The sequence below is a fragment of the Dryobates pubescens genome, chromosome 3 (genome assembly GCF_014839835.1).
Source record: "Dryobates pubescens isolate bDryPub1 chromosome 3, bDryPub1.pri, whole genome shotgun sequence".
In the NCBI taxonomy this organism is placed as follows: Eukaryota; Metazoa; Chordata; class Aves; order Piciformes; family Picidae; genus Dryobates; species Dryobates pubescens.
Genome location: NC_071614.1, coordinates 13,458,426 through 13,483,688, shown reverse-complemented (window position 1 = coordinate 13,483,688; position 25,263 = coordinate 13,458,426). Strand labels below are relative to the sequence as shown.

At 54.3% G+C, this 25,263-nt stretch overlaps 1 protein-coding gene across 4 annotated transcripts in view; it reads left to right on the top strand.

Annotated features, from left to right (window-relative positions):
• MIB1 (MIB E3 ubiquitin protein ligase 1) overlaps nucleotides 1–13,035 on the top strand; it is a 93,385-nt gene extending 80,350 nt beyond the window's left edge. For 2 of the 4 annotated variants that reach the window (XM_054179681.1, XM_054179678.1), the window contains exons 16-21: nucleotides 573–754; nucleotides 2,451–2,643; nucleotides 4,137–4,215; nucleotides 6,383–6,496; nucleotides 7,439–7,539; nucleotides 12,804–13,034. In XM_054179681.1, coding sequence (XP_054035656.1) covers nucleotides 573–754; nucleotides 2,451–2,643; nucleotides 4,137–4,215; nucleotides 6,383–6,496; nucleotides 7,439–7,539; nucleotides 12,804–12,944 — 810 coding nt within the window. In that variant the 3' untranslated portion in view covers nucleotides 12,945–13,034. Of the gene's footprint in view, nucleotides 1–572; nucleotides 755–2,450; nucleotides 2,644–4,136; nucleotides 4,216–6,382; nucleotides 6,497–7,438; nucleotides 7,540–12,803 lie in introns of all 4 variants that reach the window. The other 2 variants (XM_054179680.1, XM_054179679.1) reach the window with 2 other exon arrangements.
• The last annotated feature ends 12,228 nt before the right edge of the window (nucleotides 13,036–25,263 follow it).

Sequence of the window (25,263 nt, the reverse complement as noted above, 5' to 3'; positions counted from 1 at the left end):
TGTGTAGAAGGACAACCACTTGGGAGTGGGTCTGAGTGTGCCAGGGGTTGAATGAGCTGAACCACTCCTGGCTGAACTTTAGTTTGTTAGAGGAAAGTTGAGTGTAGCTGATTTGTAGTCAGCTGCAATCAGCTTGTAGTGATAGGATGAGAGGGGATGGATTGAATCTGGAAGAGGGGAGATTGAGTCTGGAGAGGAGGGAGAAATTCTTTGCAGTGAGGGTGGTGAGGCTCTGGCACAGGTTGCCCAGGGAGGCTGTGGCTGTCCCTGGAGGAGCCCAGCTGGGTTGTACGAGAGCTTGAGCGACCTGGGCTGGTGGAAGCTGTCCCTGCCCATGGGAGGGGGTGGGAGCTGGATGATCCTGGAGCTGCCTTCCAACCCAGAGTGCTGTGTGAGTCTCTGACTGCAGTAGCCATCGTGGCTCTGCTTCTGGCTCCAGAGATGCTTCCTTGTGCCTCCAGACTGGCACGTGGCTGCATGTGCATGTGTGCATGGCAAACAGCTTTCCTTGAGCCTTCCTGCTCTGCCTGCTCAGAGTGGTTCAGGCTGCTTACCTGCTGTTTTCCCTGCAGCTCATCATGGGCCTGGGCACGCAGGGGGCGGAGAAGAAGAGCGCAGCCTCCATCGCCTGCTTCCTGGCCGCCAACGGCGCCGACCTCGGCATCCGCAACAAGAAGGGGCAGTCCCCCCTGGACCTCTGCCCTGACCCCAGCCTCTGCAAAGCTCTGGCCAAGTGTCACAAAGAGAAAGTCAGGTTTGTATATTGCTCAAATGCCCAGGGTCTGAATCTCTGCTGTGTGTGCAGCGTTGTGCCCTGTTCAGCAGTGGTGGTGAGGGGCAGGCTGCTGTTTGCCTTCCTGTTCACGTCTTCTGTGTCCTGTGGTGCTCTGACTGCTGCTTACAAAGATCTTAAATGAAGCTTAGACAAGGCTTAGAACACCTTCCTATGTGCTGATGGGGGGAGGAGAATGGAAGGTGGCAGTGTGCATGTGGAGGATGTTTGTGTTGGAAAAGCCCCCTGAGATCACCCAGTCCAGCATCAACCCAGCACCACCATGGCCACCAAACCCTGGCCCCAGGTGCCATGGCCACACCTTTCTGGAACACCTCCAGGGATGGGGACTCCACCACCTCCCTGGGCAGCCTCTGCCAAGCCCTGACCACTCTTGCAGCAAACAAATTTTTCCTCATCTCCAACCTAAGCCTCCCCTGGCACAGTTTCAGGCCATTTCCTCTTGTTCTGTCACCTGAATCTAGATGAAAGAGCCCAACCCCCACCTCACTGCAACCTCCTCTCAGGGAGCTGTAGAGAGCAATGAGGTCTCCCTCAGCCTCCTCTTCTCCACACTCAACACCCCCAGCTCCCTCAACTGCTCCTCCCCAGCCCTCTTCTCCAGACCCTTCCCCAGCTAGGTTGCCCTACTCTGCACCCTTTCCAGCATGTGTGTCTCAGTGGGCAGCAGCTCACTGACCATCTCCTCTTGGACTATGAGGGCTTCATTCTGCTCCCCATCTTCCAGCTCAGGGTGCTGGGTACCCAGTGAACAACTGATCTTACTGCTAAAGACCGAGGAGAAGGAGGTATTGAGTCTCTCAGCCTTTTCCTCATCCTTGGCCATGGTGTTCTCCTCTGTATCCAACAAAGGGCAAAGATTTTCCTCAGTCCTCCTTGTGCTGCCAATGTATTTGTGGAAGGATTTCCTGCTCTCTAACAGCTGAAGCCAAAGTAATTTCCAGCTGGGCATTGGCCCTTCTAATTTTCTTCCTGCCTAGTGGCAGCTCAGCACACCCCAGCAAAGGGGGTGGGGATCACTGGAATAATAACTGAGCACTGTGACAGCTTGCCCAGGGAGGTTGTGAAGCCTCTGTCCATGCAGGTGTTGAAGACTGGAATGGACAAAGTGACCGGGTGTGAATTCAGTGCTGGTGCTGCTCTGGGTGGGTGACCTGAGGACCTGCCACCCTGAATGATTGGGTGATGTGGAAGAAGAGGAGCTGGGGCAGGAGCTGCTCTGGATGTGCAGGAGCTGCTCTGGCTGGGCAGGAGCTGCTCTGGATGTGCAGGAGCTGCTCTGGCTGGACAGGAGCTGCTGTGGATGTGCTCAACAAGCACTCCCTCTGCTGGGTCAGTTCCTGGCTGATCTGGCTGGCTGCTCAGGGCTGCTTTCAGCCGCTGACATCTGCTGAGTGCTGGAGCTGTACTCTTGGGTAAAGGCTTGAGCTGTGCAGCTCTGAATCTCCAGGTTATGCCTCTGCCCATAAAGGAAACTCTTGGCAGGAGAAGGAAGGGTTTTTAGATTCATGAGATGCTGCTGGGCCTTGTGTGGCCTGTGTCTGCCCCATGTCTGGTGGGAGGCTGTGCCTGTGGGCGCCCAGGAGCCACCTGATGTGCATTTAAAATGAAGAACCAGAACCCCTGAGCAGAGTCTGACCTCAGGGTCCCTTTGCAGTGGGCAGGTTGGCTCCCGAAGCCCATCCATGATCAACAATGATTCTGACACCCTGGAGGAGTGCATGGTGTGCTCAGACATGAAGAGGGACACCCTCTTTGGCCCCTGTGGACACATTGCCACCTGCTCCCTCTGCTCACCACGGGTGAAGAAATGCCTCATCTGTAAAGAGCAAGTTCAGTCCAGGACAAAGGTAAACACTTCCAAAGTTCATTGCTCCTTGATCTGTTTTTCATGGGAAGGTGAAAACAAAAAAGAGGCCAAGCAGGAGTGTGACCTCCTCTAGGCAGCATTTTGCCTTGCAGGTCTCTCAGTGGATGGAATGAATCTGGCCTTGCAACACTCTCCTGTCCCAACACTGTGCCTGCCTCTGTTCTCCTTGCCCAAACCCCTGTGATCCCTGCCCCTTCTTGTCTCTCCACCTTGCAATGTCCTTACTGTTCAGGCCTCAAGAGTTTCTCCTGCAGTCCCCTGAGGATACTTTCTTTGCATGGGTTGGGGATTTTTTTTCTCTCTGGTGATTTTTTCCCCCATGTTAAGATAAGTTGCTGCTTTTCCACCTGCTGGCCACACTGCTTTGGATCCAGCCCAGGCTGCCTTCTGGGCTGCAAATGCCCACTGCTGGCTCATGTCCAGCTACTCACCCCCCAGTACCCCCAAGTCAGTGAAAGGCTTCTGCTAGTGGCTGGTTCAGGAGCAGCAAATAAGGCTTCTGCTGCCACTTGGCCATCTCAAGAAGGTAATCTGTGGAAATTAGCTTTCCCAGCAGAAAGCTGACCTTGGGGGGAGCCTGCTTGGCTGTCACTTGCTAAACTAGACTGAGAAGCTGGATCTGTTCAGTGCCTCTTAGCTTCTTCTGTATAAAAACTTACAGCACTGTCTGTAAGGCTGAGAAGTCACCTGGACAGCTTTTGTGTAAGCTGGAAGAGGTTGTCCAGACCAGAATGTGGCCACACTTTGTTCCATAGAGTTTGTCAGATTAAAGGGCTTGAGAAGCCCTAACCAAGATTATTAAAGGAGGTTAAGTCTCTTGTAAGGGAATCTCATAGAACAGCTTGGGTTGGGAGAGACTTCTCAAGGCCATTCAGTCCAACACCCCTGGAGAATCAGCAGGGACAACTGCAGCTAGAGCAGGTTGTTCAGAGGCCCATACAACCTGACCTGGAATGCTTCCAGGGATGGGGAACCTCTCTGGGCAACCTGGGACAGGATCTCAACATTCTCAGTGTAAATATTCTTCTTCTCTCTAGTCTGAATTTCCCTCTTTTAATACACTCCCATCACCCCTAGTCCTGTCACAGGATGCCCTGCTCAAAAGTCTGTCCCCCTCTTTCTTACCAGCCCCTTTAAGCAGTGAAAGGCCACCAGCAGGTTTCCCTGGAGCCTTCCCTTCTCCATGCTGAACAGCCCCAGTTTGAGCATACCTGGTGGAAAAAAGGGGCAAAGAATAAAGCAAAATAAAGATCTCAGTGCCTGCCAGTGAGCTGAGCACAGAAATACTGCAGATAGCTCTTCTGGGAAGTCAGGGTGGTAGTTAAGCTGCATTTAATGTGCTGAATTAGTTAAATCAACACCAGGTAGAGGTTTTTTCCAGTCCAGAGGCCTTGCCAAAGAGAGTGTAAAGGCAAATCGATGTAGAGAGCAGCAGACAAAACTTTTCTCATGTGTGCTTCTTGTTGTTCACAGATTGAAGAGTGTGTGGTATGCTCAGACAAGAAGGCAGCAGTGCTTTTCCAGCCTTGTGGTCACATGTGTGCCTGTGAGAGTGAGTAAACCACCAGCTTCTGCTGGAAGTGATCTGGAGAGAGCATTGTCAATCGGATTGCTGAAAGCTGCTTGACCCTGACCTGTGGTCACAATTCTGGCATGATTTGGTGTGCTGGTAATGAAATCATTGGAGGGCATGCTGCAGACGTTCCAAGCCGCAGGCAGCATGTGCTCTTCCACCTAAGTTACTTAGCTGTCAGCAGGCTTGCTCAGCTTAGAGAAGCCTGCTGAGCATCATTAAAACTTCTGAAGTCAGTAGAGCTCAATTTATGGCCTTGTTGCAACTCTGGGGGCACTGTAAATGAAGAGTTAACATTCTGCATTACTGACCTACAGATCTGCACAAGGGCTGTGATTTTCCCTGAAACACTCAGCATGTGTTACAGAGAACACCTGGGCTCACTACTCTAACCCTAACCAGAGAGCAGAGCAGGGGTCACTACTCTAACCCTAACCAGGGAGCACACCAGGGCTCACTACTCTAACCTTAACCAGAGAGCAGAGCAGGGGTCAGTACTTTAACCCTAACCAGAGAGCACACCAGGGCTCCCTACTCTAACCCTAACCAGAGAGCAGAGCAGGGCTCACTACTCTAACCCTAACCAGAGAGCAGAGCAGGGCTCACTACTCTAACCCTAACCAGAGAGCAGAGCAGGGGTCACCACCCTGACCCTAAGCAGGGTTCACTCTGGTTGGTTTCCTGTAGCAAGCAAAGCTGTAGGAGATCTCCAGGCTGTTCTTGGTGTTGGGGCTGTGAGGGTAAGAATGCAGTCAGCAGCTTGCCAGGAGCCATTGCAGGGCTCCTTAGGGCCTAGCAAGGGCAGGCCTTGTTGTTGAGGGGCTGCACAGAGGTCAGGTAATCATCCCCATCAAACTGCTAAGCCTCACTACAGAAGGCTGAGTTCTTCCTCTGCTCTGGCTGGGAGACCTGGCACTGAATCACTGACTTTACAGTTCCTGGTCTGGCTTCCTTCACTGCCTGCAGCTGGAAGATGGTGAGAGAAGCCTTTTTTTGATTAGCTTCCCAGGAGGAGGACAGCAAAAGCTTTGCTTGGTGAAGGGTTTCAGCTGTGCAGCCCACGTCCCCCAGTCTGAGATGTAGCAGCAGCAGAAGCTTTAACAGATGCAGACCATTTTTTTCCTCCAGATTGTTTTCTGGACATCTTGTGGGTTTAGAGGAGCCTCTTTATTGATTCACTGTCACTTCAGCACCCAGGAGGCACAATCAGTTGCCTGTGGTAGAAGAGTGACAGCCTCCTGTCTAGGATCATGCCAAAAGACAGAGGTTAGCTCCTGGCAGGGTCAGGAGCCACACTTCCTTGCCCCTGCAGTGTGAGCACTGTAAGGGAAGGGAAAAGCAAGGACTCGGGGCACTCTTGGAGGGTCTGAGCTCAGCCTCACTTCTTTAACTTAGGTGGTTCTTGTGGAATAGATTCCCATGTGGAGAAGGATGCTTGAAAGTCATTGAAAGGAGATAAACTTGGAGTCCCAAGCCAGGCTTTGCTGTAGGTGTGATGGGCAGGGGGTGCAGTAGAGATGAGTGGTTGGTTGTGTTCCAAGCATCCCTGAAGGCAGTGCTGTGTGCTTACTGTGAAGAGATAACTGCATGGATAGGAAAGCAGAGAAGGGATCTGCCAGGGTTCCGTTTTGAGCCACAAGGTGCCCAGGGCTAAAGGCCAGAAAGGATATTTTACCCCTGCACTGGGAGTTTTAATGGGAATTCTATTTACAAATACATACCAAAGGCCCTGAGGTACAAGGAATACAGCTGGGCCTGCCAGGCCAGAACCTCCCAGAGCCTTCCAGAAACCTCCCCCCCCCGCCAGCCTCAGCAGCCCAGGAGCAGCCAAACTGCACCCCCAGAGCCAGGCCTGCCCCAGGCTTCCCCAGGCCCTGTGGTGTAGCTGAAACACGCTGCCAGCCCAGGCCAGGAGAAAGCCTCTGCCCAGCACCCCACAGGATAAGAGCAGAGAGAGCTCTGGCTGTGCACTGCCTTGGGGAGACACAGGGAAACAGAACAGAATGGCAGAGTGCAGTCTCCTGGCACCAACTGCCTGCCCCCTGGGACTCTCTAGCCTCTGGAGGACTTTTCTTTGTGGTTGTACCGATTAACTCTTGCTTGCCCTTGAGCTGCCACAAGAGCTGATGGAATTCTCTGCCCCCAGACTGCGCCAGCCTGATGAAGAAGTGTGTGCAGTGCCGGGCGGTGGTGGAGCGCAGAGTGCCTTTCATCATGTGCTGCGGAGGGAAAGGTACAGAGGATACCACTGATGATATTTGTGAGTGACTCCAAACACAATACTCTTTCCTGTTCCCTCACCAGCAGCTTTTTCTTTTAAGTGACCTAACTATTCCCTTTCCTTTTTCAAGAGAAGCTTGACAAGAGCAGTCTCAGGCCAGGGCTCTGTTTGCTGTCTGTGCCACTCTCTGACTGCTAGCAGCAGATGCATGGTCCCAGCAGCCATGACACTAAAGGATTGCTTCCAGCAGCCAGAGGAGAGGCTGAACCATGTATGGGGGCGTCCTTGTCAACAGATACATATAGGAATGATCCTTCAAATCAGGTTTTAGTACTCCTACTGGAAATCCAGAGTGTGTCATACAAGCATGGAACAGTTTGGTTGGAAGGGACCTTAAAGATAATCCAACCTCTGTGCCATGGGCAGGGACACCTCCCCCTAGCCCAGCTTGCTTAAGGCCCCATCCAGCCTGGCCTTGAACACCTCCAGCATGTTCATTTGGAATGCTCCTCAATTGTTCTGCTTCTTCCAGTAGCAGCCTCCCAGATCAGCCAGTTACAGGGCTGCTCACCTGAGCTCCTTCAGGTGTTGAACAAACTGCTTAAGGAGCCTGTGCAGTTCTGCACACCACACAGAGCTGGCTGGGAGAAGCCTTTGTAGTGTGGAAGGTTTTGGCTTTGTTGTTGGCACATGCAAAAAACTTCACTTCAGGCAGATAAGGACTCTGAGAACATTAGCAGCTGACAGGCACTTGGAGCATCAGCACTGAGGAAACATTTGCCAGAGAAGCTGTGCCACTGAGCTCAAAGAAGTTCCTTATGAGTCAAGCTTCAGTCATGGCAGAGAGAACTTCATGAGAGGAGCAGATATCTTTGATTAGCATGATTTCAGGAAATGAAAACTTGCAGCCAGGGCACTGGGAGTGATGGTTCCTGAGTCATTGTAGGTCTGCATCACCAGGGGTCTTTGTTTTCTCTGCAGCAAGTGGGAACATTCCAGTTTTGCAGAAGGACAAAGACAACACCAATGTCAATGCAGATGTACAGAAGCTGCAGCAGCAGTTGCAAGACATCAAGGAACAGGTAAACAAAAGTGCTGGATACAAATGTGAGGGACCACTGAAATAACTGTTAAGATCCAACCCATCTGCTGTTAGCTAAACAACATGGCAGTTGGGAGTTACAGTTTGCTTCAAGAACCACTGCTCTCTGTGTGTGCTGTGGAACAGCCTCTCCCAAGGCAAGCAGTGGAGTCCCCTCCATGGGGCAGTTGGAAGGCTCAGCTTGGCAGGGTGCTGGGCAGCTCCTTTCAGCTCTGCTGTTAGCTGCAGAGGTTGGAGCAGATGATCCCTGGGGTCCCTCCCAACCTGGCACTCTGTGACTCTGTGATAAAGATCAAGTGGCATTGTTTGATAATCTCTTAGAGCATCTATTGGATTATCTATTGGTAATCTGTTAGAGCATCTATTGGATTATCTGTTGGCAGTCTCTTAAAGCATCTCTGTTGGTGTGACAGGGAAAGGCTGCCCTGCCCAGGCAGCTGGCCTGAGGGTACCTGTACAGCAGAAGCTTTATTGCCCTTCTCTGGACCTGCTCCAGCAGCTCAGTGTCCTTGGAGTGTGTGGCCCAAAACTGAACCCAGCACTCAAGGTGTGGCCTCAGCAGTGCTGATCACAGAGGCACAATCCCTGCCCTGCTCCTGCTGGCCACACCATTGGTGATCCAGGCCTGGCTGCTGGTGGCCTTCTTGGCCACCTGGGCTCATGTTCAGCTGCTGTCAGCCAGCACCCCAAAGTCTTCCTCTGCTGGGCAGTTTCCAGCCACTCTGCCCCAAGCCTGGAGTGTTCGTGGGGTTGTTGTGACCCAAGTGCAGGATCCACTGTTTGGCCCTGTTGTATCTCATCCCACTGGCCAGGTCCCTCTGCAGAGCTTTCCAACTCCCACCCAATCTAGTGTCCCCTGCAAACTTACTGAGGGTGCACCTCTACTCTCCTGGAACCCTGACAATGTCATTTTTGCCTTCCTCATGTGTAACTCAATTGGCAGAAGCTTTCCATGGCTGCAGGGAAGAGATCTCATAGCATTGCTTGCCTTTTCCTCTTGCTGTGACATCGAGTCCAGGTGGTGGTAGCTGTCAGCTGTTCATGTGTGTGAAAGCCCAGACTGAAGTGTTCAGATCAGCAGCTTTAGGAAGCATCTCTCTTAATGCCTCAAATCTGGGAGCTGCTCTGCTGTCAGATTTGAACCTCAGTGGCCTGGCTGTGAAGAGCTGTTCCTGTCCTGTGGAGACTTGGCCAGTGACACAAACTGCAGGAGCCAGTTCCAGACAGATCCCTCTGTCATTTTTGTCTGTACAAGAACATGCAGATTCAAACTGTCATGTGAAGAATGCATGCCTGCCTTGCTAGTAGGAGCTGGACTCCCTAGAGACCTCTGGCTTCTTACAGCTCAGGGAGGCTGGACTCAATGATCTCTGGAGCTCCCTTCCAGCCTCTAACATTCTGTGATTCTGCTTGACTTTATAACAGAGGATTGACAAACACAAGCTGACTGCTTTGGAAGATTCTGTGTGCAAAACCTGCAGGTGAATGCTTGCATGCAGGAATCTATTTTCTCCAAATATCTCCTTTTTCTCAGTAGTTTAGGAGGTAATAAAAGCTTGCAGCTCTCCTTGGGTGTGCAGATATCTCTGGGGTGTGAGAGGTACAGTTTGGTGCAGTTTTCCCTCCAGGTTAGACATGAGCTCAGTTTCTTGAGTTTTCCCTAGGTGCTCTTTTATTCTGTGCAATTTTGTCTTACCTTTGAGTTCAGGAATTGGTTGAATAATTAGTTAAAATGTAGCAAATGGACATTAATGATAATATTAATAACTTCTTATTATGTGAAAATAAATTGCATCACTTGATGCATCACATCCTGGGCTGCAGCAGGAGAAGCATAGCCAGCAGGGCCAGGGAGGGGATTCTATTCCTCTGCTCCACTCTGCTGAGACCACAGCTGGAGCTCTGGGGCCAGCTCTGGAGTCTCTGTGCCAGGAAGGATCTGGAGGTGCTGGAAGGTGTCCAGAGAAGGGCCACGAGGAGGAGCAGAGGGCTGGAGCTGCTCTGCTCTGGAGACAGCCTGAGAGAGTTGGGGTTGTGCAGGCTGGAGAGGAGAAGGCTCCCAGGCGACCTCATTGTGGCTTTCCAGGATCTGCAGGGGGCTCCAAGCAAGCTAGGGAGGGACTTTTGAGGGTGTCAGGGAGTGATAGGACTGGGGGGGATGGAGCAGAACTAGAAGTGGGGAGATTGAGATTGGATGTGAGGAAGAAGTTGTTGCCCATGAGGGTGGTGAGAGCCTGGCACAGGTTGCCCAGGGAGGTGGTGGAAGCCTCATGCCTGGAGGTGTTTGCAGCCAGGCTGGATGTGGCTGTGAGCAACCTGCTGCAGTGTGAGGTGTCCCTGGCTGTGGCAGAGGGGTTGGAACTGGCTGAGCCTCGAGGTCCCTTCCAGCCCTGACAATTCTGGGATTCTGTGATTCAGAATGTCTCAGACAGGTTGGATGTAGGGCTGAATATAGCTTTACAGTGGGGATGTGCAGTGCTCAGGCAAATACAACCATTTTAGCAATTTAAGCAAACCAGAAGGAATAACAGAGAGAGAGAATCCCCAGGAGCACAAATGGCTCTCAAGACTCCACAAGAACCCTTAGGCAATGACCCTTTAGTCTGTGACTGCAAACCCTTCACCACCACCTGCCCAGCATCTGCCTTCACCATGCTTGCAGCACTTGCTGCTCAACAATGAATTCATTTTGTCACCATGCACCTGTACTTGGTTGGAAAACCTGGTTTGAGTAATGAGTTCATGTTTCACACAGTTTAAAATGCCTCAGTGGTGGAAAAAGCTGATCTGAATTGCAGATCCAGTTCTCCTTGGAGGTGCAAGGAGAGCCTGACTGAGCCAAAGATGTCATTCTCAGAGGAGCCTTTTTATACCATTTGTTTGCCTTCCAAAGGTGGGAGTCAGATGTTTCATGCAGCTATAAAAGGTGCAGTGTGGTGTCACATAGAGAATGTTCTACCAAACCAACAGTCAAACAGAAACAGCTACTGACTGCTTGCTGCTGTGGCACAGCTTTGGTATAGGGCAAGCAGTGAACTGTCTCCTCCTGCAAGTCATAGAATGGCTCAGGTTGGAAGGGACCTCAGAGGTTATCTGCTCTAACCCCCTGCCATGAGCAGGGACTCCTCTCAACAGGATTGGCTGCTCAAGGCCTCATTCATCCTGGCTTTGAGCACCTCCAGACTGGAGGCATCCACAGCCTCCCTGGGCACCCTCATACTGAACAACTTCTTCCTCGGCACTGAGCCTGCTCTGCCTCAGCTTCAATCCATTCCCCTTGGCCTGTCTCCAGACACCCTCAGGAAAAGTCTCTCTGCAGCCTTCCTGTAGCCCCCTTCAGGTCCTGGCAGGCAGCTCTGAGGTCCCTCTGGAGCCTTCGCCTCTCCAGGCTGAACACCCCCAGCTCCCTCAGCCTGTGCTCACAGCAGAGCTGCTCCAGCCCTGGGATCATCCTTGTGGCCTCCTCTGGGCTCACTCCACAGTGCTTGCAAGCTGTGATCAAGTGCTGATTGCTGCTTGAAAGCTAGATAAAGCTCAGTGATTTGGGCTTGCATCTCACTGGGAAACTGAAGAGCCAGTCCCCAAAGTCTTTGTGGGAATAGAATTGCACAGCAAAGGGGAAGTTTGGCTGTTCCTGCCAGCTGAATCCTCCTGCTGTATGCAGTAGCTTCAACACAGAAACAGTCTGATACTGGGGAGTGAAGCAGTTGAGTGATTTTTGCACTGCATTTTTGCCAGGCAGGAGCCATGGGGCAGGCAGCTAACACTGGATGCAGCTGCAGAGCAGAACTGCACTGTGAAAATGTTGAGGCTTCTGTACTTCAAGTCCTCCAAAGGAGTGGTTTTAGTTCTGTATACTGCTGAGGCCCTTGGGGGTGCTCTCAGTTTGAAATGCTGGTGTGGCCTTTGGGAAGACATGAGAGACCCAGGAGACACTTCAGGGATTCTGGGGTTATATTTAGGCACAAAAGCAAACAATGAAGCTGAAAAACCCACACTGCAGGTGACAAGTCTTCTTCTCCAGAGGTAGGAGGTGGGTTTGCTTTGTCAGTCCTTTGTCACATCCTGTCAGCACTTGTCACAGGGAGAGTGTCTGCTATGACTGGCAGTAGCTGATTCCTTAGCATTTGAAGGCTGTAGGTGACTGGAGGAGCAATGTTCTCCTTGTGCTGTTGGGATGTGAAGGTGATGACTTGGTGTGAATGGAAGAACAGGCAGGAGGGACTGAGCAGAGCAGGAGCAGGGATCTTCAGTGATCATCTAGACCAACTCAGCTGCCTGACCACCTCAGGCATCTCCACAAGTTACAGCATGGTACCGAGGGCATTGTTCAGATGCCCCAGGGGCAGGACATTGACCACCTCTCTAGGTAGCCTGTTCCAGTGTCTGACCACCCTCTTGCTTCCTGATGTCCAGGGTGAACCTTCCTGCTACAGTTTGGATCCATTCCCACATGTTCTGTCACTGGGTTCCAGGGAGAAGAGCTCAGAGTCATTGTGCCCCTGTACTCTGCACTGGTTAGGCCACACCTTGAGTACTGTGTGCAGTTCTGGGCCCCTCAGTTTAAGGACATTGAGAGACTTGAAGGTGTCCAGAGAAGGGCAACAAGTCTGGGGGAGAGGTCTGGAGCACAGCCCTGTGAGGAGAGGCTGAGGGAGCTGGGGTTGCTTAGCCTGGAGAAGAGGAGGCTCAGGGGAGACCTCATTGCTCTCTACAACTACCTGAAGGGAGGTTGTAGCCAGGTGGGGGTTGGTCTCTTCTCTCTAGCAACCAGCAGCAGAACAAGAGGACACACTCTCAAGCTGTGCCAGGGGAGGTTTAGGCTGGAGGTGAGGAGAAAGTTCTTCCCAGAGGGAGTTGTTGGCCATTGGAATGTGCTGCCCAGGGAGGTGGTGGAGTCCCCATCCCTGGAGGTGTTCAAGAGGGGATTGGACGGGGCACTTGGTGCCATGGTTTAGTCATGAGGTCTGTGGTGCCAGGTTGGACTTGATGATCTTTGAGGTCTCTTCCAACCTTCATGATACTGTGAGATATGGGGAAAAACCCCACGGTAGCTTTTGTGTCATGATGGGGTAGGAAAAGCCTAAATGTTTCAAGTGAAGTGAAGGCCAAATGCGAAGCGAAAGCCTTGTGTGCAGCTCTGCAGCGAGCCCCTGGGCCCCGCTCCGGCAGCAGCCCACGGGCTGCACCTCTGCTAGCCTCAGTGCTGCCACTGACCCTGTGCCCTGTCCCCATCTCTTGCAGACCATGTGTCCTGTCTGCCTGGACCGTCTGAAGAACATGATCTTCCTGTGCGGCCACGGCACCTGCCAGCTCTGCGGCGACCGCATGAGCGAGTGCCCCATCTGCCGCAAGGCCATCGAGCGCAGGATCCTCCTCTACTGAGCGGGGCCCCTGCCTGCCCCTGCTGACACAGGCAGGCCACCCTGCGGATGGAAGTGGTGGCTGAAGCCTTTGTGTCGTGGGAAGGACACTGTGGTGACTGATGGAAGTGGTGGCTGAAGCCTTTGCATCGGGGGAAGGACACTGTGGTGACTGATGGAAGTGGTGGCTGAAGCCTTTGCATCGGGGGAAGGACACTGTGGTGACTGATGGAAGTGGTGGCTGAAGCCTTTGCATCGGGGGAAGGACACTGTGGTGATGGAAATCTCAGGAGCCTGAAGGGCAGCAAGAGGCTCTCCTCAGAACATTGCTCATACTGTAGCCCAGGTTCTTGGGGTGGTGGCTGTGAGCACCCCACCTGAGAACAGCCTTGAACAGTGGTGGCTGTGAGCACCCCACCTGAGAACAGCCTTGAACAGTCAGCTCTTAGCTTTCCTCTTACAAAGCAGCCAAGCCTGAAGCTAACCTAAAGCAGTCCTTTTTGCAGTTGCTTTGTCTTCTCCCCTTTGAAGTTGAAAGGGACAATCTTGTTTTGGTTCCACTGGTGTTTTTTAATGTACAGGGTGTCAAGTGATGTGTCAGGGGTGTGGGGGTTTTATACTGTCAGCTGATAGCAGATACAAATATTTTGGACTTTTTTGTTTGATGCTTTTCTGGAGGACCTCAGCCTTGCCTCTGACAGTTAGGATTTGCAAGAATCCCTGGTTTGATATGTACAATAATGCAGAATCAATACAAAATGTATTCACAGCAGTAATAAATGTACTGTTCCCATAAGACCAGGCCTCCGAGTGCAGTGTGAAGGTGACTGTGACTTCATCTTGGCCTTTCTGGCTGAGGAGGGCTTGAGAAGGAAACAGTGAGAAGAAAAACATAGTTCAGAAAAATCATAGTATCATAGTATCAGTCAGGGTTGGAAGGGACCACAAGGATCATCTAGTTCCAAGCCCCCTGCCACGGGCAGGGACACCCCACACTAGATCAGCCTGGCCAGAGCCTCATCCAGCCTGGGCTTAAACACCTCCAAGGACAGGGCCTCAACCACCTCCCTGGACAACCCATTGCAGGGCTTCACCACTCTCATGGGGAAGAACTTCCTCCTCACCTCCAGCCTGAATCTCCCCACCTCCAGCTTCATTCCATTCCCCCTAGTCCTGTCACTCCCTGAGATCCTGAGCAGTCCCTCCCCAGCCTTCTTGGAGCCCCCTTCAGATCCTGGAAGGCCACAATGAGGTCACCTGGGAGCCTTCTCTTCTCCAGACTGAACAGCCCCAACTCCTTCAGTCTGTCCTCACAGGAGAGGTGCTCCAGCCCTCTGCTCAGCCTCCTGGCCCTTCTCTGGACACCTTCCAGCACCTCCAGATCCCTCTTGCAATAGGGGCTCCAGAACTGGAGGCAGTACTGCAGGTGGGGTCTCAGCAGAGCTGAGCAGAGGGGGAGAATCCCCTCCCTTGCCCTGCTGGCCACACTTCTCTTGCTGCAGTCCAGGCTCTGGTTGGCTTTCCGGGCTGCAAGTGCACACTGAGAGCTCCTGGTGAGCTTCTCCTCCCCCAGCACCCCCAAGGCTCTCTCCTCAGGGCTGCTTTCCAGCCAGTCCCTGCCCAGCCTGCATTTGTGCCTGGGGTTGCCTCGACCCAGCTGCAGGACCCTGCACTTGGTCTTGTTGAACTTCCTGAGGTTGGCTTGTGCCCACCTCTCCAGCCTGTCCAGGTCCCTCTGGATGGATCCCTTCCCTCCAGCTGTCTGCTGCCCCACACAGCTTGGTGTCATCAGCAAACCTGCTGAGGGTGCACTCAATGCCACTGTCCCTGGCACCCACAAAGATGTTGAACAAGCCTGGTCCCAGGACTGATCCCTGAGGGACTCTGCTTGTCCCTGGCCTCCACTGGGCCATGGACCCATGGACAGCCACTCTTTGGGTGCAGCCATCAAGCCAGTTCTGTATCCATCTAGTGGTCACCCATCAAACCCATGTGTCACCAGCCTGGAGACCAGGATGTGGTGTGGGACACCTTCATCTTCAGCTAAGTTAAATAAGTGACCTCCTTCATGCTGCCAGCCACAAAGCTCAGTGTGGAAGTGCTTTTAACTTGGCTGGGAAGGAGAGCACTGAGGCAGAGGGTCAGAGGAATGGATCTGACAGTTTCAGTGGAGCACAGGCACATGTGGGGTCATTGAACAGTCCTGTGAATCAGGACCAACAAGAGATCTTTGCAGGATTTCCTCTCCACATGGTTGCCTGCAGGCAGTGTCAGCAGCAGAGGAGAAGGTGCAGCAGTGCTTGTTCAGCTGGGTGCTTACACCAGGCCTGTGTGTGACCATGGCTGGGTAGTGCTGCAAATGAAGACACTGCTGACAGAGCAGGGAACTCTGTGAGCCATGCCCAGGTGAGTGGAAGGTGGCTGAGGGAGTTAGCTAGCACTGCTGGGACTCTGCAAGTGCTGCTGGCAGGAGCTGCACACTCTGAACCCTTTGCCTACAAGCACATCTTTCCATCTTTGTGGGGGCAAGGAAGTGTGCTGACGGAGGGAACTCTTGTGACTGCTTCCTCCTGAGGGATCAGCTGGGTGGGTGCACAGCTCCTGTAGGTGTCTGCAGGCACAGGAGTGCAGCCAGTCTCTGTCTGCAGGCACAGGAGTACAGCCAGTCTGTCTGCAAGCACAGGAGTGCAGCCAGTCGGTGTCTGCAGGCACAGGAGTGCAGCTAGTCTGTCTGCAAGCAGAGGAGTGCAGCCAGTCGGTGTCTGCAGGCACAGGAGTGCAGCCTGTCAGTGTGTGCAGGCACAGGAGTGCAGCCGGTCGGTGTCTGCAGGCACAGGAGTGCAGCCGGTCGGTGTCTGCAGGCACAGGAGTGCAGCCGGTCGGTGTCTGCAGGCACAGGAGTGCAGCCGGTCGGTGTCTGCAGGCACAGGAGTGCAGCCGGTCGGTGTCTGCAGGCACAGGAGTGCAGCCAGTCGGTGTGTGCAGGCACAGGAGTGCAGCCGGTCGGTGTCTGCAGGCACAGGAGTGCAGCCGGTCGGTGTCTGCAGGCACAGGAGTGCAGCCGGTCGGTGTGTGCAGGCACAGGAGTGCAGCCGGTCGGTGTGTGCAGGCACAGCAGTGCAGCCGGTCGGTGTCTGCAGGCACAGGAGTGCAGCCAGTCTGTGTCTGCAGGCACAGGAGTACAGCCAGTCTGTCTGCAAGCAGAGGAGTGCAGCCAGTCGGTGTGTGCAGGCACAGGAGTGCAGCCAGTCGGTGTGTGCAGGCACAGGAGTGCAGCCGGTCGGTGTCCGCAGGCACAGGAGTGCAGCCGGTCGGTGTCTGCAGGCACAGGAGTGCAGCCGGTCGGTGTGTGCAGGCACAGGAGTGCAGCCAGTCGGTGTCTGCAGGCACAGGTGTGCAGCCAGTCGGTGTCTGCAGGCACAGGAGTGCAGCCGGTCGGTGTGTGCAGGCACAGGAGTGCAGCCAGTCTGTGTCTGCAGGCACAGGAGTGCAGCCAGTCGGTGTGTGCAGGCACAGGAGTGCAGCCGGTCGGTGTGTGCAGGCACAGGAGTGCAGCCGGTCGGTGTGTGCAGGCACAGGAGTGCAGCCGGTCGGTGTGTGCAGGCACAGGAGTGCATCCGGTCGGTGTGTGCAGGCACAGGAGTGCAGCCGGTCGGTGTGTGCAGGCACAGGAGTGCAGCCGGTCGGTGTGTGCAGGCACAGGAGTGCAGCCGGTCGGTGTGTGCAGGCACAGGAGTGCAGCCGGTCGGTGTCTGCAGGCACAGGAGTGCAGCCAGTCGGTGTGTGCAGGCACAGGAGTGCAGCCAGTCTGTGTCTGCAGGCACAGGAGTGCAGCCGGTCGGTGTGTGCAGGCACAGGAGTGCAGCCGGTCGGTGTGTGCAGGCACAGGAGTGCAGCCGGTCTGTGTCTGCAGGCACAGGAGTGCAGCCGGTCGGTGCGTGCAGGCACAGGAGTGCAGCCGGTCGGTGCGTGCAGGCACAGGAGTGCAGCCGGTCGGTGTGTGCAGGCACAGGAGTGCAGCCGGTCGGTGTGTGCAGGCACAGGAGTGCAGCCAGTCTGTGTCTGCAGGCACAGGAGTGCAGCCGGTCGGTGTGTGCAGGCACAGGAGTGCAGCCGGTCGGTGTGTGCAGGCACAGGAGTGCAGCCGGTCGGTGTCTGCAGGCACAGGAGTGCAGCCAGTCGGTGTGTGCAGGCACAGGAGTGCAGCCAGTCTGTGTCTGCAGGCACAGGAGTGCAGCCGGTCGGTGTGTGCAGGCACAGGAGTGCAGCCGGTCGGTGTGTGCAGGCACAGGAGTGCAGCCGGTCTGTGTCTGCAGGCACAGGAGTGCAGCCGGTCGGTGCGTGCAGGCACAGGAGTGCAGCCGGTCGGTGCGTGCAGGCACAGGAGTGCAGCCGGTCTGTGTCTGCAGGCACAGGAGTGCAGCCGGTCGGTGTGTGCAGGCACAGGAGTGCAGCCGGTCGGTGTGTGCAGGCACAGGAGTGCAGCCGGTCGGTGTCTGCAGGCACAGGAGCGCAGCCGGTCGGTGTCTGCAGGCACAGGAGCGCAGCCGGTCGGTGTGTGCAGGCACAGGAGCGCAGCCGGTCGGTGTGTGCAGGCACAGGAGTGCAGCCGGTCGGTGTGTGCAGGCACAGGAGTGCAGCCGGTCGGTGTGTGCAGGCACAGGAGTGCAGCCGGTCGGTGTCCGCAGGCACAGGAGTGCAGCCGGTCGGTGTGTGCAGGCACAGGAGTGCAGCCGGTCGGTGTGTGCAGGCACAGGAGTGCAGCCGGTCGGTGTGTGCAGGCACAGGAGTGCAGCCGGTCGGTGTGTGCAGGCACAGGAGTGCAGCCGGTCGGTGTCCGCAGGCACAGGAGTGCAGCCGGTCGGTGTCCGCAGGCACAGGAGTGCAGCCGGTCGGTGTCCGCAGGCACAGGAGTGCAGCCGGTCGGTGTGTGCAGGCACAGGAGTGCAGCCGGTCGGTGTGTGCAGGCACAGGAGTGCAGCCGGTCGGTGTGTGCAGGCACAGGAGTGCAGCCGGTCGGTGTCTGCAGGCACAGGAGTGCAGCCGGTCTGTCTGGTTGCATGCCTAGGTCAGAGTGACCAGAATGGAGCAAGTCTCCTTTAGAGCTCTAGGAAATGCTTTCTTTGTCCCAAGCTTCAGTGTCCTGGATGCAAACTCTTCACCCTGCAGAGCTGCCACCGAGCCACAGGAAGAGTTTTGCTGTGCTTAAAACCAACTTTGTCTTTCAGCCAGCTGTGGATTTTGGGCCTGAGTGTTGATGGGAGAGCTTTCAGGCTGCCTGTGTGACTGCAGCAGAGGTTTGTATGCAGATTCCTTTCTGTCCTTGCTTCCATTCAAGTGCTCAGCCAGGGTTAAGCCCTTCAAGGGAAGTGCTCCTGTTCTGTGTGGTTAATAAAAGTGATTGGACAAGACACTGACTTTCCCCAAAGCTCTGACTTCAGACTCTGACTGGCCTGAAGCAGTGCTGGTGTCTGTGCAGGGGAGCTCATTGCTCCTTTGTTGTGATGATGTTGGGTGGCTCCCTGGAGGTAGAGAGTGAAATACATGAACAAATGTGTGGTCCCTCTGCCACCTGTTGACAGGCAGTGTGAAGAAGTGCACAGATTATTTATTGACACAGCTTGCAAGAAAGGCTTCAGACTGGACAGTAGGAAAAGGACAGCAAGAATGTTCAGACACTGGAAGTGCTGCCCTGGAGGTGTTTAAAGTTGGTTTGGATGTAGTGCTTGGGGATATCATAAAATTGTCAGGGGTGGAAGGGACCTCAAGGCTCAGCCAGTCCCAACCCCCCTGCCATGGGCAGGGACACCTCACACCACAGCAGGTTGCTCACAGCCACATCCAGCCTGGCTGCAAACACCTCCAGGCAGGAGGCTGCCACCACCTCCCTGGGCAACCTGTGCCAGGCTCTCACCACTCTCATGGGCAACAACTTCTTCCTAAGGTCTAACCTAAATCTGCCCTCCTCTGCTTTTGTTCCATTCCCCCCAGTCCTATCCCTCCCTGACACCCTCAAAAGTCTCTCCCCAGCTTTCTTGGAGCCCCCTGCAGATCCTGGAAAGCCACAATGAGGTCTCCTGGGAGCCTTCTCCTCTCCAGCCTGCACAACCCCAACTCTCTCAGGCTGTCTCCAGAGCAGAGCAGCTCCAGCCCTCTGCTCCTCCTCGTGGCCCTTCTCTGGACACCTTCCAGCACCTCCAGAGCCTTCCTGGCACAGAGGCTCCAGAGCTGGCCCCAGAGCTCCAGCTGTGGTCTCAGCAGAGTGGAGCAGAGGGGCAGAATCCCCTCCCTGGCCCTGCTGGCCACACTTCTCTTGCTGCAGCCCAGGCTCTGCTTGGCTCTCTGGGCTGCAAGTGCTCCCTGCTGGCTCCTCTTGAGCTTCTTCTTCCCCAGCACCCCCAAGGCCTTTTCTTCAGGGCTGCCCTCCAGCCAGTCCCATGGTTTAGCAGAGTAGGTCAGTGGCTGGACCTGGTGATCCCAAGGAGCTTTTCCAACCTGAATGATTCTGTGAAAGTCTGGATCTTCATGTAAGGTCTCCCAGTGGAGTGAGCTTGGAGCACCATCAGCTGTGTGCCTTGGTGCCTCCCAGACAGTGAAATACTAAGCAGCACAGTGGAAGCACAAAGGGTGGATGATGTTGTAGCCACAAGAAGGGGATTTAAACACTCTCTCAGATTTTTCTGCAGCTCTGCAGTGCGGAATGCTGATGGCAGCTGCTGAGTTGATGTTGGACTCCAGGTTTGCTCATAACTGAATGGCCTTTTTAAGGCTCTCAGAATGTGGGACACAGGATCCCCCAAACCCTGAGCATGCACTGGCTGCTGCAACATGGTTTATGCATTCAGGGTATCAGTTAATGGCCACATTGGCCCAAAATGTAATGAAAGGCAACCAAGCCAAGCAGCCTCTTATGGCTTAGTGATTTGCCTTCATGATTTCTCACCAGTGTGCAGCTGAGAAAGGAACTGACAGAATAAGAAGTTTGTTGCTTCTCTTTCTTGCTTTCTTTTGTTCTTCAAGACTTGTTCCCCCTCATTCTCTCTGCCCAGGCCTGGGTGAAAACATCTTATTTTCAGGTGTCTTTTGTAAACACCCTTTTTCTTTTACAGCAGCTGATGCAGTTTGTCAGAGAGCACTGCCAGGGGCAGTTTGTTCTCTGCTGCTCAGGAGCTGTGCACATAAGTGCTCCATGGAAAGGGATGGATGGGAACAACCTTGGCACAGGTACTGTGGGCAGTGGGGCTTCTGCCCCTAATGTTGGTCACAGTGGCAGCTGCTGAGCTTGGTGGTGTCTGCTCCTGGTGTTCCAGAATAGAATAGAACAGAACTAACCAGAAAAGACCTTTGAGATCAAGCCCAACCTATCATCCAACACCATCTAGTGAACTAAACCATGGCACCACGTGCCACATTCAGGCTCTTCTTAAGCACCTCCAGGGATGGGGACTCCACCACCTCCCTGGGCAGCACATCCCAATGGCCAATCTCTCTTGCTGGGAAGAATTTCTTCCTCACTTCCAGCCTAAACCTCCCCTGGCACAGCTTGAGACTGTGTCCTCTTGTTCTGGTGCTGCTTGCCTGGCAGAAGAGACCAACCCCCACCTGGCTACAGCCTCCCTTCAGGGAGTTGGAGAGAGCAAGAAGGTCTCCCCTGAGCCTCCTCTTCTGCAGGCTAAGCAACCCCAGCTCCCTCAGCCTCTCCTCACAGGGCTGTGCTCCAGACCCCTCCCCAGCTTTCTTGCCCTTCTCTGGACACCTTCCAGCATTTCAACTAAACTGAGGAGCCCAGAACTGGACCCAGGACTCAGGGAGTGGCCTAAGCAGTGCTGAGTACTGGGACACACTGTACACTGGCATCGACAGAATGGTTTACAGCTGCAGGGCTCTGTGCCGGGCACTGTGCTGTGCCCAGCAGGCAGCCGTGGTCTGCAGCAGGGGTGATGAAACTCCCTGGAGATTCCCTGTGGATTTCAGATGTGGTTCAATGCAGGAGGTGGTTTCAGGATTTCAGATGTGGTTCAATGCAGGAGGTGGTTCTTCATGGGAGAGAGAGGGGGGAAATTAGCAGCAGTGTTTGCATAAGAAGCTATAACCTTCCTTTCCAGACTTGTTTCTCCACCATATGGAAAAGTGCTGCCAGTCAGTCAGAAGCAGCCTTGTTGAAGGTCTTGCTCTTGTGCTTTGTGCAAGTCCTCTTCAAGCCAACAAGTGGCCTGCACTGGAAGACTTTTACTTGAAAGAATGAAGCCTATGAACTGTTCTGATACTTAGGGAAAGCTTTGGGCTGGGAAATACTTCAGGGCTTTGGAGACTTTGTTCCTTTTGCAGCAGAGTTATGTCCAGGTTCTCCAGGAGATCACGAGGCGGGGTTGAAAGAGCAGCCTTTGGAGGCTGGTGCTGTGGTGGGGAGAAATAGTTTAAATTGCTTTAAAAATTAGAAAGTGAAGGGAAAATGGACAAAAAAAACCCAAAAAAACCATGAAGAAAGGAAGAGCTGTGCCAGCTGGGCATGAGGAGTTTTATCCTGTAGCAGTGCAAGACTTAAGGGAAAGGTAGTGCCACATCTGTTCCTTACTGCTAGAGTTTGCTGACTCTTGTCTGAGTGCCCCAGAGCAGTTAATGTAGCTCTGGGTTTCTCCAGGCTTGCCTGCAAGCAGGACAATGCACTTGCTAAACACTTGGGTGTTTGGATGTGGTGCTTGGGAATATGGTTTAGGGATGAACCTTGTAGAGCAGGGTCAGTGGTTGGACTTGGTGATCCTGAGGGCCTCTTCAACCCGATTGCTGCTGTGCCTCCGACACTGCCGACCCCCTGCAGGATGAGCAGCGATTGCCTGAATTTCCCCGGGGGAGCTGAGCAGCCCAGCAGCCCTGGGCGGCTTCCCCAGCTCCCTGGCTGCCCTGAGTGTTCCTTCCAGGAGGGGTCAGCAGCAGCCTCCCTCTGCCAGCAGGTTCCTGCAGCGAGCGCAGAGCAAACACAGGGTGAGGAGGATGATTGCATTCATGTGTGGGTGGACCAGACCTCACTTGTCCCCTTCTTCAAGCAGGCTGAGTATAATTAGCTTATTTGCTGACTTCAGTAAGCACCCATTCTGTCCTCTGACTCTCATGTGACATGAACATTGCTACTATTGATTAGGGCAAAGTTCCAGTGAAGTGTTTACCTTCAGCTCCAGTTGAAAGTATTCCTTGAGTCTGGCTTGTTTCAAAAGCACACAGTTGGAGCAGATAAACTCTGGGAGAGAGCTTGTCCAGTGGGCAGGGGGAAAGAATTCTTGTGTGAGTGTCCCACAGAATGATAACCACAGGCTCCCTAGATGGCTGGAGCTGATTAATATTCTCCATAATTAAATATGCTTTGAAGCCTATCAGCCTGCTCAGGGGAAGGAATGTCCAGCTTCTCAAGGCTTCCCTGAGCCTGCTGGCTCCTTGGAGACACAGGTTTGAAGGAACTCATCTTTCCACCAGAGGCTGAAGAGTGAGCTGCTGTTCACTAGACAGAAATCCCAGAACCAGAGAAGATATCAGGTTGGAGAGGGCTCCAAGCTCATCCAGCCCAGCCCTCCACCCAGCACTGCAGGGTCAGCACCAAACCCTGTCCCTAAGCCCCAGGGCCACAGCTGCTGGAACCCCCCCAGGGATGGGGACTCCAGCACTGCCCTGGGCAGCCTCTTCCAATGGCTGAGATCCCTTCCAGGGCAGAAATAGTTCCTGAGCTCCAGCCTGAGCCTCCCCTGGGGCAGCTTGGAGCCATTGCCTCTGCTCCTGACCCTTGCCACCAAGGAGCAGAGGCTGCCCCCTCCTCACTCCAACCTCCCTTCAGGGAGCTGCAGAGAGCAATGAGGTCTCCCTCAGCCTCCTCTTTTCCAGCCTCCAGCTCCCTCAGCCCCTCCAGGCCCTTCTGCAGACTCACTGCCCTCCTCTGGACAGGCTCCAGCCCCTCAATGTCCCTCCTCACAGAATCATAGCCCAAACACCCCAAACCTTGTACCAAAGCCACTTTTCACAAGGAAGGGCTCTGAGGTAGTTGGTGTCATCCAGGCTCTTGCCTGCTGAATTAACCAGACCCCTTCCTTGCCTTCCTGTGTGCAGCTCTGCAGGGGGCTCCAAGAAAGCTGGGGAGGGACTTTTGAGGGTGTCAGGGAGTGATAGGACTGGGGGGGATGGAGCAAAGCTAGAAGTGGGGAGGTTGAGATTGGCTGTGAGGAAGAAGTTCTCCCCCAGGAGGGTGGTGAGAGACTGGCACAGGTTGCCCAGGGAGGCTGTGGCTGCCTCCTGCCTGGAGGTGTTCAAGGCCAGGCTGGATGAGACATTGAGCAGCCTGGGCTGGTGGGAGGTGTCCCTGCCCATGGCAGGGGTGTTGGAACTGGATGAATTTTAAGGTCCCTTCCAACCTAAACCTGTGATTCTGTGATTGTATGAATGTATGAATTCCTGAGTAGCTGAAGTACCTCCCCTGGCAGCCAGGCACACAGAGGAGTCCGAGCCCAGCACAGTAACTTCCTGATGAAAAACTAAACCCTAGTGCTAGTGCTGCTCCACGAGCTTGCCAAAGACCCAACAGGCATGAAAAGCAATGATAATTCCACCACCCCAGCAGTGGGAATGGTTCATTAACTACCAATTAGATACAAGTGTATGTTTATTATACTTTAAAAGTAACTGTTGCTCATTATTTACTTGTCACAGGATCACAGAATGTTAGAGGTTGGAAAGGACCTCCAGAGATCACCCAGTCCAAGCCCCCTGCCAGAGCAGCATCACCCAGGGCAGGCTGCACAGGAAGGCATCCAGGTGGCTTTGGAAAGGCTCCAGAGAAGGAGACTCCACAACCTCTCTGGGCAGCCTGCTCCAGGGCTCTGGGACCCTCACACCAAATAAGTTTCTCCTCCTGTTGAGCTGAAACCTTCTCTGTTCAAGTTTGTCTCCACTGCTCCTTGGCTTATTGCTGTGCACCACCCACAAGAGCTTGGCCCCCTCCACTTGCCCCCCAGCCCTCAGCTATTGAGAGACATTGATCAGATCCCTCTCAGCCTTCTCCTCTCCAGACTAAACAGCCCCAGGGCGCTCAGTCTCTCTTCCCAGGGGAGATGCTCAAGTCCCCTAAGCATCCTCCTGGCTCTCCCTTGGCCTCTCTCCAGCAGGTCTCTGTCTCTCTGGAGCTGGGGAGCCCAGAACTGGACACAGTGCTCCAGGTGTGGTCTGAGCAGGGCAGAGCAGAGGGGGAGCAGAACCTCCCCAGCCCTGCTGGCCACACTTTGCTTGCTGCACCCCAGGATCCCATTGGCTCTCTTGGCCCCCAGGGCATTTGCCATCCATTAAAGCTGCCAGTGGCAGCCAGCTGTACCGAGATGCAATCTGAAGTGAGCTGACAAAGTGCCAGCTCCTGGGGCAAGGTGTTCCTGAGTTCCTCTCAGAGTTTTTGCCAATGCAAGATGCACTGCAGGAGTGACACTGAGACTCGACCTGCCACAGCCAGAGGGGGTCACTGCAAGCATTGCAGTGAGGGAAGAGCAGTTCTGGGGAGAGAGGAAAAAAGGTTCAAGTGTAAATTTCATTTATTTTCTTTAAGCTAGAAATAAATACTGGAAAAAGAATCAATTAAATTCTTGCAACTTTGAAGTTCATAGAATCCCAGAATTGTCAGGGCTGGAAGGGACCTCAAGGCTCAGCCAGTCCCAACCCCCTGCCATGGGCAGGGACACCTCACACCACAGCAGGTTGCTCACAGCCACATCCAGCCTGGCTGCAAACACCTCCAGGCAGGAGGCTTCCACCACCTCCCTGGGCAACCTGTGCCAGGCTCTCACCACCCTCATGGGCAACAACTTCTTCCTCACATCCAATCTCAATCTCCCCACTTTTAGTTTTGCTCCATCCCCTCCAGTCCTATCCCTCCCTGACACCCTCAAAAGTCCCTCCCCAGCTTGCTTGGATCCCCCTGCAGATCCTGGAAGGCCACAATGATCTCTCCTGGGAGCCTTCTCCTCTCCAGCCTGCACAACCCCAACTCTCTCAGGCTGTCTCCAGAGCAGAGCAGCTCCAGCCCTCTGCTCCTCCTCGTGGCCCTTCTCTGGACACCTTCCAGCACCTCCAGATCCTTCCTGGCACAGAGGCTCCAGAACTGGCCCCAGAGCTCCAGCTGTGGTCTCAGCAGAGTGGAGCAGAGGGGCAGAATCCCCTTCCTGGCCCTGCTGGCCACACTTCTCTTGCTGCAGCCCAGGCTCTGCTTGGCTCTCTGGGCTGCAAGTGCTCCCTGCTGGCTCCTCTTGAGCTTCTTCTCCCCCAGCACCCCCAAGGCCTTTTCTCCAGGGCTGCTCTCCAGCCAGTCCCTGCCCAGC